This window comes from Triturus cristatus, chromosome 6 (genome assembly GCF_964204655.1).
Source record: "Triturus cristatus chromosome 6, aTriCri1.1, whole genome shotgun sequence".
Lineage (NCBI taxonomy): Eukaryota > Metazoa > Chordata > Amphibia > Caudata > Salamandridae > Triturus > Triturus cristatus.
The window spans coordinates 210,817,896-210,830,098 of NC_140589.1; the positions used below are offsets into that span (position 1 = coordinate 210,817,896).

Consider the following 12,203-nt stretch of genomic DNA (forward strand, 5'->3'; position numbering starts at 1 on the left):
TTGATGCCGTTTACATTTTTATGGTTTACACATTATTTTCTTATTAGCCTTGAAACCTCTCTTAACAGAGCTAATCATGTCAGAAGGCATTCAAATTCACCTTGAGAATTTTTTTAATTCATTAACAAATTCTGCAAAGTTAATTTGAAATAAAAAAAAACACCTATTTACATCAGGAACATGAACTTCTCATGTTTAAAAAAAGCAAAATGGGTGCATTTTATACTTATTCAAACCTATCCTGCACAAGCAAACGTTTAATTCCACAACTATACTTTACCAAAGTATAACAGGGAGAATAATGCTGCAATGTGCAGGCTTAGAATCTAAAATGGTGTGGAAGTCAAAAACTAAGTGGTTGAATAGACGTTGAGGAGACGAGATGATCAATGAGAAACCGCCACCTGGAAAAGACTTAAGGCATTTCTAGGTTCATAGCAAAACAAAAAAAGATACCAAGTAGAGTTTAACTTTCATTAGAACTTTATTCAACAGTAATTTGAACTAAAGAGAAGGCAAGATGTGGCACTCTAGATTGACCAAAACAGAACATTGAAAATAGTCTTCTTCCAGAAAAAGGATAACATATAAAACTACATCCTTGGAACCTTCCTGTACATCTGCAGGTTGCCATATATCTCTGATGTGTCCTTACAATGCATGCGTTTGTTTTTCTTCATCTAGGCACATTTAGTAAGTTTTCCTTGAAATTGTGACATTTGCATTGAAAGTTCAATAGCAATGTCCACAAACTGCAAGCGCCTTTGTGTGATTTGACAGTATTTTCTGTTATCCTGCAAAATACAAACACATACATTAAGTTGCAACACACCATAACCCTTCACTGACCAGATCCTATATAGGAAAATAGTTTTCCAACATTTGTACAAAAAGCAAATGTAATGTTCCAGCCCATTTACTCATTTTAAAAAGCACCACAATAATCCACAATCTCCAAACGCTTTCATTAATTTGGTGACTTCTGTTTGAACATTTCTTAGCTAAGAAACAACCTATTTCACGTGGTGCAAAAAATGGACACGGCCGATTTCAGCCTCCTACATTGAAAAAGGTCCCTAATGCTAGATTCTTTGCAACTATAACACAAGCCAACACACTGCTCAAAAGCTCCAACATACATGTGCATTCCACTTTAGCCTACCGCCTGCACGCACTCCAAGCTGCTTCCTCTAATGTCTCAAGTACCATCATAAAAAAGTGTACTTGATCTCTAGCAGCAGATCAGTTCCCAAGATCCCTGTGCCCCAGGTGTGGACTGAATATTGGGAAAGCAGACATGTTCTGCAGGTTATTTTCAGTCCTGCAGGCACAGCACAATTGGATAGACACTACTACAGATAACCTCCTTGCTAAGAAACAAAGGTCTTGGCATGTAATTGTCAGGAATGAGTCAAGAACACTTCCCAATGACTGGAATCCAGTATTTAATCATCTAATGAGGAATAAACAATTACTGCCATCCCAAGCTATTGCACTCAGCCACCTTCAATAGGGACTAATTCTGCTTACAATAACAAAGCTTGGTCTCCTTTGGTATTTACTTTAGAGGACTTTTGTATGGCCTAAGTGCTATTTGTATTCCTAAAAATCTTCTGCATTACATAAATCCACATTGTTATAGTTTATAGCTAAGACTTCCGGTTTTCCGTTTTTACTGATTTTTACAGATAAATACAGACAGAAAACAATGTGTTTCCTGTCTGTATTTATTTTTAAAAGCCGAGAAATACTTAAAATGGTGCTTGTTGTGAGAGACTGTCTATGCTCTCTTTCATGAATTTCAGGCAATAGCTGAGCAGATAGACAGCATGGATTGTTAACAAACAGGTTGAGATTTCCTTAAATACATGCATATGTTGTCATATATTTGTAGTACAACGCTAACGTGTACCTGTGAGTTAGAGTTTTGTTATATATGGCTGCTTAATTTGCTAAATCGTGACAAGCATCCATGTTTGAGTGCACGTTCAACAATTAAATAAATGTGGAAATATACAATTTTCCAGCTCCATTTATGCTCAAAACACAAAATAAATATGGATAAATACCAATAAGATGGCCCAAAAATAAATATGGATAAATACAGATGGAAATGTTAAAAAAATAAATACCATAAAACCGGGAGCCATATTTATAGCACACAAACGCTACAGGTTCATTTAGCATAGCTTACCCAGGCTAGAGTCATGTCTATTAACCGTTAATAATAAACAATTGTATTGGATAAAAAACGCCAACACACGTCAGAGTTGCAAGAAAACAATCCCCCCAGGTAAGCGTTGTACAGCAAATCACTACTGACTAATACCAGTCAGTTTCGACGTGCTCTGACCCTTTCCCACCCACCACCCATTAGTACATCACACTCAGCCCACTCACTATTCTTCGGTTAGCGAAAGGTCTAAAAATATTATAGATATGTATTCCAGTCATTGTCATCGTCATATTGCCCATTAATAATTACCACTGACTGCCTTTGATTTTTCAGGACAGAGATCTGCCATAAATGCTTTCCTCACAGACTGCTGCCCCTGCACCTCGAGCCTTCAGGAGAGGGTTATGTTAAACACTTCTTCCTTCACACCATTTTGCTAAATCTCTCATTATGTTCACAAAATCTATAGAGATTTAAAAAATAGAGCTTGGGGATCGGAGAGTTCTCTAACCTCCCTACCAAACAACTGGGTCAATTTTTTTATTCCTCTCCTGATTTCAGCAGTTTCAGAGTTATGAGAGGATAAAATCTCCTATTGAAAATACCAGTTTAAAGGTGACTGAAAAACCTTTTTGGGAGCCCTCCTATAACCTTTAAACAGTTTGGCTGGTCTGCACCAAATGTGGTAAACTTTAGGATATCTTCCTATACATTGGTCCTCTAAATCTAGTGTGGATTGGTGAAGGGAAGTCACGTTTTATGGATACAAATTGGTGTTCCCTTTGGAGTACCTAAAAAACAGGCAGTGTTAGAAAAGTAACATTTTGTGGGGTGCTAGGGCCTACAAATCCAGGAAGACATCCAAGCACATCCTAATCTGACTGGTAACAGCCTCTGGTTCACTGGTGACTGTTCTCAACCATTCTACTACACATTACCTCACCTGGGAAGCTGCATGAACTTTTCATTTACACGACTCCTTTCAGTGATAAAAAAGGGCAACCTACCATGATTCTCGGTCCTCAGTGGATGCTGCCTCGCGCCTCAGTGGGAGAAACTGATCTTAAGCGAAATCCGTTTGAGAATTCAGACCACTAAAAGGAGCTCCCCTACTGTTAAATAAGTCGCACACAACACTATGCTCCCAGCTACGAGTTGCAGGATACTGGTGACTACTATTATTGTGCGCTAACACCCCACCTGTACCGTTCAATTGCGAGTCAACTCTCTCTGGATGGATAATAACTGAGCAGGCATGGAATTACTGTGAGGTAATTGTGTCCTGGGGGCTTCAGTGTGGGGTAGGGCGGAGAGAGGAGGGTAGGAAGGGCAGAGGAGGGATGGGGAAGGACACTTCTGGCGTGGGGTAGTCACCACTGGTGGTTCCTTGCTGCCTTAAATATTCTATCAGGTCAAAGAGATTGCATGTATGCATGTATGTGGTACGTCTATAGCATGAACCTGGCCAAAAGAGAGTGGAGTGTTGTACACGGCTTGAGAGCAAGTCCTCGGCAACCGGATCTAACTTTGCAAACTGCCTTTTGCAACATTATATAGAATTTGTACCTCATTTTGAGCAAAGTAGGCAGAAGCTAAACAGGTGAAGATATTCTAGTCAAATGATGTAGGCCTGTGAGGGTTTTCGGAGTGAAGCCTCTTTACGCAAGCTAGCACCCTTGAAGCGGGAGAGAGAATTTCTCCACAATGTTGCACGTGTGGGATACATGGTGCAGTACCTTCATGTTAGCTTATTTGTGGTGCATCACCCTTCAAGCTCTGTGCTTATAATTCACTCTGCATGGTCCATCAGGCTGTTGGGTGCCCACCAAATGGCGATAACTCTGTGGAAACCAAAAAGAGAAACATGAAATACTGGGAAAGTCTATTTGGACTAGTTTTTCTCAACATCAAAACATTATTGGAACAACATTTTGCATCAACATAATGCCCAGCTGTGTGCCCACCTACAGAGACCTACGTATATCAGGTTTGCAGTTGGTTCTTAGTCGTTTGGACGAAAAGCGGTATCTCATTTTGCCCTATTTGGTTCTTGAAGCCATTCAGGATGCGCCTGTACTTCTTTTTAGGTCTCGCTGAGCCCCAGCGCTTGCGCTGGCTCGAAGAGACATTTTGTATGTGGGATTTTCAAAGTGCTGCTGGCTGGCCTAACGCTTGCGTTCACGCGATCGTGCACGCGCGCAGCCGGCCGCCAGCAGCACTTTGAAAACTCGTGTGCGTCATCGCGATCACTTTCGCTTTCAGAGCGATCGCGATGACGCACGCGCACACACAACTCCCGCTTCTCCCCCTCCCCCACCACATTTTGCGTCTCCGGCCGCTCGCGCGCAGCCAACGCTTGTTTTTTATCTGTACCCAGAAGACCAATTTATGCCCCCCTAAGTGCCCCACTGCCTTGGAGGTGCTTCTGTACAACCAGTCCCCGGCCGCCTGTCATGGTTTATATAACACATTTCCTGCGCCTCCTCCAACACTTCCAGCCCTGGAGCATATATTGACCAATTCTCCATCACATAAGCGAACCACTAGATTATACTCCATTATGCAGACATCTCCGCCAGTCATCACGCACGTAGCCCGCAAGGCTTGGATGTCAGATACAGACCCCCACTCTCACTGATGCCCAGTGGACATTCTGCTGTGGTCGGACAGCATTACTGTCTCCAAACTACAGGCTGCGACGTATACATTGTAAGTTCCTACACTGCCCCATCATACCCTGACATATTTTCAACATGGGCTGGTTGCAGATACGCAATGTGCGTGGTGCGCCTCTCCACAAGCCACATTCCTACACTTGCCGCGGGGTTGTCCGGATGCGGCTACGTTTTGGGAGAGGGTATACCCCATTCTACTAGGTATTACTCATTATGCTCCACCTTTTGCCCCCCGCGTCCTCCGGTGGCCCGCCTGGGTTACATCAAAGATGTCACTGAGAGCCATGCCGCCTAACCGCCATGCTTCTCTTCCTGGATAAGCGACAAGTAGCCAGCTACTGGGTCCGACGACCACCCCCGCTGTAACCACTTGACTGCGCGAGGTGGCGTAAGGATATTTGGGAATCATTTCTCACATACATGGGCTGCAGGGTTACACACGTGTCCTCACCGCAGTGACTTGCACTCGAGGTCAGCCCGCTGCCCTCTGCCACAATACGTTCCCCTGTTTTCCCGAAATAAGATCACAACCTTCTCACCCCCACCAACGAAATCGGATACCCCGCCCCTCCCCCACCACTGTTGCTGTATCTCTGGCTGGGACAGCTTAGTGTGTTGCTGAGGGTTCCGGCTCTTTTGGCTGCTATGGGCTGCTTGGGGCACATGCGAGGGAGGAACGGTCTTGATACTAGTACGGTACTTCAGAATGAATTCTGCTCATCCCGTCCATCCCTTTCTCTACCCCCCCCCCCCCCCCCCATCCCATTTCTCATCCCATTTTTCGAAGTTGTGATATTGGTCACGGTCTCTCTCTAAATGGCAATAATAATAATAACAATTAAATATATATATACATTCAAGATGCCGGACGAAACCGCCTACACAACAACATTTGGATCCCTCAGTGATGACCTGGAAGCAGCTGCTGGGAACGGAAGTGTACAGCCTGTGTGTGTAACCTAATGTCCACTGTCCCAGATCAGTACAAGTGTGCGCCGCCGCCAGGCTGCTGACCCGATGTGACTCATTTCACTTGCGAGTGTGTAGCAGAAATGTCATCAGATCTCTCCCAACCCGCCCGCCCCGCCCCGCCCAGCACAGTAGGTACCACCACAGACTGCCATCTACTAACGAGTCACGGTCAAAAACACACTCGTGCATTGCCCTGCGTGCGCCTAATTATGCAGGCAAGACTACACAAATAATCGCAAACTGCACCATATGCGGGCAGATTCAGTGCGTGCCTTGCATCAAGGGCAGTGTTATTACATTTATTATGACCCCCCTTTAAATAAACTCATACGTAGCAGCAGCACGCTGCAAGAAGGGCCGCTTCCAGTCAGACGTCACATCCTGCCACCGGAGGAATGCACCTCAGCATCTGGAGCAAGAGGCGGACAATGGCTCCGCTTGTTACTCCTGGTGATATGGTTATAGTTTGAGGGGACCGGGGATGGGGTAAAAAGTGTTTAATATGCAGACGCGGACCCCTCGTCTGGAAATCCACGGAGCTCCGTTTTACGTTGGACTTTATGGTCAATTCTGTGTCACCAACAAAGCAGTTAATTCATCCAGGCTTGGGCTTTAGTACGGAATTTTAAAATCGTGCATAAAGGATGTAAAGAGGATCCGGGAGACCGCACTACCAAAGCGCTTGGCTGCCACAAAAGGCTTGTAGCACTATAGAAATTAGTTAAATATCTAACGAATGGGTACCGTTGTAACATTTTCCATGAAGTTTGCTGCATACGTCTCCGGGGGACTTCTGCACTTTTCTTCGTCGAACATTAGCTGGTTTTAGTTAACAAGCATTGGCATAGCCAATAGGTCTCGCTTTTGGGACCTTATAAGTATTTAGTTATGCAACTATTCCATGGCTAAACACTTATAAGGTCCCAAAAGCGAGACCTATTGGCTATGCCAATGCTTGTTTCAACTGTGAGTGGTATATCCATTGGTACCCAGTGTGCTTTATTACTTAAACAGTAAGCACTTCTCTATTTTTGATTTGGTATCCTTACATCTTATGATGGTGTATAATAAAGGTGATTAATCATTTAGTAACTTTATAGTTAATTTTGTTAATGTATTTCTCTTTTGTTATCTTCACTCAACTCTTCACAGCCTCCTTGAAGCCAACTTGTGTTTCACTGTGGCGTACAGCCTTGGCAGCGTGCATGCGCTGTCTGGAAGACCTGTGGTAATCACTGTACGTGGTGTAATACCGGGGTAATCCCACCCGCTGCTTGCTACTGGCTCACTCCTGCGTTGCTCTTTTCTCCTCGCTTCTGATTGGCTGGTGCTCCCCATACATAATTTCTGTTTTATACAGAGGAGCACCAACCAACTACAGTTCACTTGCGCGGTAAGTGCTTATGCGTTCTGTAGTGGACTACTAATTTTATATATGGCTAGGGAATCATTCAGGCGCCCGCTTATTCTTTAGTCCAGTTCTACGTTTAGCATTTGCGCGCATTGTGCTTGTTCTCACAGCTGACAGTAGCGCGCGCTGCTTCACTCTCAGTACAACAAACTTGTTAATAATTATAAATGCGGAAAGCGTGCCTTTGTTTTTTATAAACACGCCTCTCAAATTAATTTGTTCTGTGGCAGGAATTGTTCTGCTGTGGGACGCGTTGTGCTCTGGAACCTTTGAACCTTATATGCCTGCCCGCCTGTTCGGTCTGGCTGAAGGTCTTTTGTTTTAAAGACTTATTACAGCTTATTACAGCTCAAAGTAGCGTGCTCTGCTTCACTCTCAGTACGGCGCCCTTGTTAATAACTGCAGAAAGCATGCTTTTAATGTTTATAAACACGGCACCTGCTTTTCCTATACGTATGTTTTAGGGCTAAAAGCTTGCCTTTGTGTTTTCATAAACACGGCACCTGCTTTTCCTTAACGTGTGTTTTAGGGCTGTGTGTATGTGGGCTGCATCTGAAGTTATTTCATGCCGACCTCCACGCTGAGGTCTGTGATTTCCCCACTAGTCTCCAGGCACACATCTAAAGTTACCTCACATAGACCACAGTGTCCCAGAGGGGTGTAATGTCGTGACACTGACGCGATACGCTGAGGCGTACGCATCAGGTCACGTGATGTGCGTAAATAAAAACGGGTTGCGCACGCACGTACGCCAGAACGGCTACGGCGGCGGACCATACCAGTTACTCTTGAGTCCCGGTGTCATTATTTGACTGCAAGGCCCCCTGTCGTCGTGGTCACCGCCGTGAGCACGACATTACAAAAGTGGCGACGAGAGGGTGGGCGTGCCCTCGCCTTTGTGCCGCGCGCGGGTGTGGCGGCCGCGTAGTGGGATCCGCTCGCGGTGCTCGTGCCCCCGCACGGAGTCGCGGGACTTTGTTGTGCCCCCGGTGTGGTGCTCGCGAGTGCCGACGCGCTGTGTCCTGAGCGCGCACCCGGGTGCCGGCTGTTGCGCAGCACGTGATTCCTGGCCCGTGGACGGATCGGAGCGCTGCGAGGAGCCTCCGTGCAGCGTCCGCATCACGCTGCCTGCCACGTGTCTTGTCCTTCGTGAGGCCGGCCAGGAGCGCTGTCACGCGCATGCAGGGGACGGTGCACACTTCGAGCTGCCAAGCCCGTGAGTAATTAAACTGGCTTCCCTGAAGCCCTGAGAGGGATTGCACGGTCTGGGAGCACAGAGGGATACTGCGGGACAGCTAATTAAGGTCCCCCAGTCGGCTGCACGGCCCAGAGAGCCCGGAAGAAGTCCCAACCCTGCAAAGCCAAGGGGTGTCAGTCTGCCACGTGGGAGAGGGACACTGCAAGGAAACACACCCATTTCAGCAACAGGTCTCGCCTAGCGAAGGCAGCACACGCGCACCATGACAAATATTCCCCCAATTGAGCCGTTCACAGTAGAGGGGTCACCGTCAGCGGTGGCAGCCCGCTGGAAGGATTGGGAAGACAGATTAGGCATCTTCATTGAAGCCACGAAAGTCCATAGGGACCAGAAACGCGCGATGATCATTCATCTCGGGGGGAAGGACATTCACAATATAGTCAAGACGCTCGTTGAAAATACACCCAAAACTCACACAACACTGATAGCCGCGTTAAATGCACATTTTGATCCGATGGCGAACCGCGATTATGAGCGATTCATATTCCGCCAAGCGTGCCAGCTCCCCGAGGAGTCGCTAGACAACTTCCACGCCCGCCTTAAAAACCTAGCAGCCACCTGTGGTTTCTGAGACGAGACGGAAGAAATAAGAGGACAGATAATCCAGGGATGCGCGTCAGTCAAACTGAGGGTGCGAATATTGGAGGAATCCGGTAAACTACTAGCGGAAATACTAACAATGGGTCGGACGAAGGAGCTGTCGAAAGCGCGCGCCGCGCACATGGAAGCTGCTCTGCAGGCACCGGTGAAGGTGGAGCCAGTCAACGTGGTGTCAGTCAGGCCGAAACAGAGATGGCCCAAAAAAGGGGCGGGAGCTACCGCTCCGGAACACCCGAAGTCATGCGGGTACTGTGGGGGGCTACCACATGCCGCGGTGGAATGTCCAGCACGAGGGAAGAAGTGTCTGGGGTGCGGTCATTTTAACCATTTCGAGAAGGTGTGCCGGTCGAAAAGATTCCGCAAACCCCGACAAGCAGTGAACGCCGTTGATGAGGGAGAGCTGGTGGCCAGCGACATGGATGACGATAGCGAAGAAGAAAAAGTGGTGCACAGGATACACATGATAGGGACTGCAATGCGCAAGATATGACGACTCCCGCAGTGCAACGTGTGGGTAGGGTCGCAAGAGATCACCACAGTTGTGGATACTGGGGCCAGCATCAACATCATGGCTGCCACACTGCACAGCTCCATGCACCCGAAGCCCGTGTTACACCCGTCAACGATAACGGTGTTCGCGTATGGGCAAGAGGAACCGCTGAAGGTGTGTGGGAAGTTCAAAACCACGATATCTCACGGAACACGGCCGGTCACGTCCAACATCTACATCACGGAGGATGGGCAAGGCAGGCTCCTGGGCTGCCGGGCCGCAGAAGACCTAGGAGTAGTGACTTTCGCATTCGGAGTGCACCAAGAGTCAATGCACAACATCCTGGAGGAATTTGAAGAGGTGTTCCAAGGAATAGGCAAATTCCGTGGCAAAGAGATCCACCTACACATAGACCACACCGTTCAGCCAATAGCCCTGCGACACCGGCGGATAGCATTCCACCTCAGACCATTGGTGGAGGCAGAACTGAAGAAGCTTGAGGCGGCCGGAATAATCGAAAAGGTATCTGGACCTACCCTGTGGGTGTCTCCCATAGTGGTGGCGAGGAAGCCCAAGCAACCAGGCGCAGTCAGGATATGTGTTGATATGCGACTTCCCATTGTCGCCATCAAGAGGGAGCGCCACATCACTCCCACCATCGACGACCTCATCGGGGAGATGGCGGGTGCCAGGTGGTTCTCAAAGTGGATCTCCGATCAGGGTACCACCAGCTGGTGCTGGATGAAGCGTCCCGAAACATTACCACGTTTTCGACACACGTTGGGCTAAGGCGATACACCCGGTTGAGCTTCGGAGTATCGAGCGCTGCCGAGTTGTTCCAAAACGTGATCCAGGAGCTCATCGCTGGGATCCCGGGGGCAATCAATGTCAGCGATGACATTATAGTGCACGCCACGACAGTCACAGAACATAACGAACGACTGCTGCAAGTGCTACGTCGGATAAGAGAGGCAGGCCTTACGCTGCATCGAGAAAAGTGTGAGTTCCTCTGCAACAAACTACAGTTCTTTGGGTATATCTTCTCGGCGGAGGGAGTAAACCCCAATCCTGAGAAAGTGAAGGACATTAAGGAAGCGGCTGCCCCCACGAACATCACCGAAGTTCGAAGCTTCCTAGGGATGGTCAACTACTGCGGTAGATTCATCAAAGATTTGGCCAACCTAACAGCCCCTCTGAGAGAACTGACAAAAGAGTCCACCCCGTGGACGTGGGGTAGCGAGCAAGCTCGGGCATTCGAAGAAATCAGGCATTTGCCAGCAGGTCACTCACCTAGATGGAGCAAAGGTATTCCCAGATAGAGAAGGAGGCAATCGCAATTCACTGGGGTTGTCACCATTTCCACCTGTATGTGTATGGGAAGCCATTTGTGGTGACCACCGACCACAAGCCCCTGGTAGCACTCCGAGAATTGAGAAGTGGATGCTCCAGTTACAAAATTACAACTGCAAAATAGAATACCAGCCTGGGGCACGGAACCCAGCTGACTACCTTTCTCGACACCCTTGGAAGGCCACCCCACAAGAAATGGAAGAAGCAGCGGAAACCGAGGAGTATGTACGGTGTGTCACCGCTCGGTCATGTCCCATACCGGTGTCCATGGCTAGCCTCCTACGTGCCACCAATCAGGATGAGTGTTTGCAGAGAGCCAAGCAAGCTGTCCAGAACAATAACTGGAACAGAGCAAGAGAAGAGTGGAAGAGCCTGACGCCTATGGCGCAACGGATAATGGACAGCCTCTACCATGTAAAGGAGGAATTGACCGAGGATGACACTGGTTGTCTGCTGAGGGGGCACAGACTGGTCCTCCCGACGTCGCTAACTCAAAGGATGGTAGATCTAGCCCATGTGGGCCATCAAGGCATGGTGAAAACCAAGTCGAGACTGCGCACAAAAGTCTGGTTCCCCCTCATGGATGACTTGGTAGAAGCCACGGTTCGGGCCTGTCACGCCTGCCAAGTCACAGGGGAAGCACCCAGGCCTGCCCCCATCGTCATGGAACCTCGGCCAAGAGTACCATGGTTCCAGATAAGCGTGGACTTTGGCAGCTTGCCGGACGGAAGGCACACTCTAATCGCTATCGATGACCACTCAAAGTATCCCGAAGTAGAGATACTGGCGGCAGCGAGGTGATTCCAAAACTAGAGAAGATAATGGCTACCCATGGGCTGGTAAAAGAAATCCGGACGGACAATGGGTCCCCCTTTCAGAGCCAGGAATTCGCTGTGTACCTGCAGGCTTTGGGTATTCGTCATCGGCGAATCACGCCCTGATGGCCTCAAGCAAATGGGGAGGCCGAACGTTTCATGAGAACTCTCAACAAGGTAATACGCATTGCTCATGACAAAAGCCAGTCTGTAGGTCTCGCCATCTTTACCTTCCTCCGAAGCTATCGCCAGACGCCCCACTCTACCACCGGAACTGCTCCCGCTCACTTGCTGATGGGGAGGGTAGTCACGGACACTATACCACATCATCCGGAGTGGCGACCTGAAGCCCCTGATAACAGTGCCATTGACACCCGGCGCAGAGGAGCATATGCGCATGCCGATACCCGACGCAGGGCGGTGGTGCCGGACATGGTACCAGGTGATGTGGTACTT

The 12,203-nt window shown here is 48.2% G+C and overlaps 1 protein-coding gene across 1 annotated transcript in view; it reads right to left on the reverse strand.

The window, feature by feature from the left end:
• Positions 1 to 465: 465 nt before the first annotated feature.
• Positions 466 to 12,203, reverse strand: part of CYP39A1 (cytochrome P450 family 39 subfamily A member 1) — a 267,552-nt gene continuing 255,814 nt past the window's right edge. Inside the window, exons 12-13 of the mRNA XM_085610546.1 lie at positions 3,913 to 4,017; positions 466 to 794 (exon numbers count right to left, since the gene is read on the reverse strand). Coding sequence (XP_085466672.1) covers positions 3,946 to 4,017 — 72 coding nt within the window. The 3' untranslated portion in view covers positions 466 to 794; positions 3,913 to 3,945. The remainder of the gene's footprint in view (positions 795 to 3,912; positions 4,018 to 12,203) is intronic.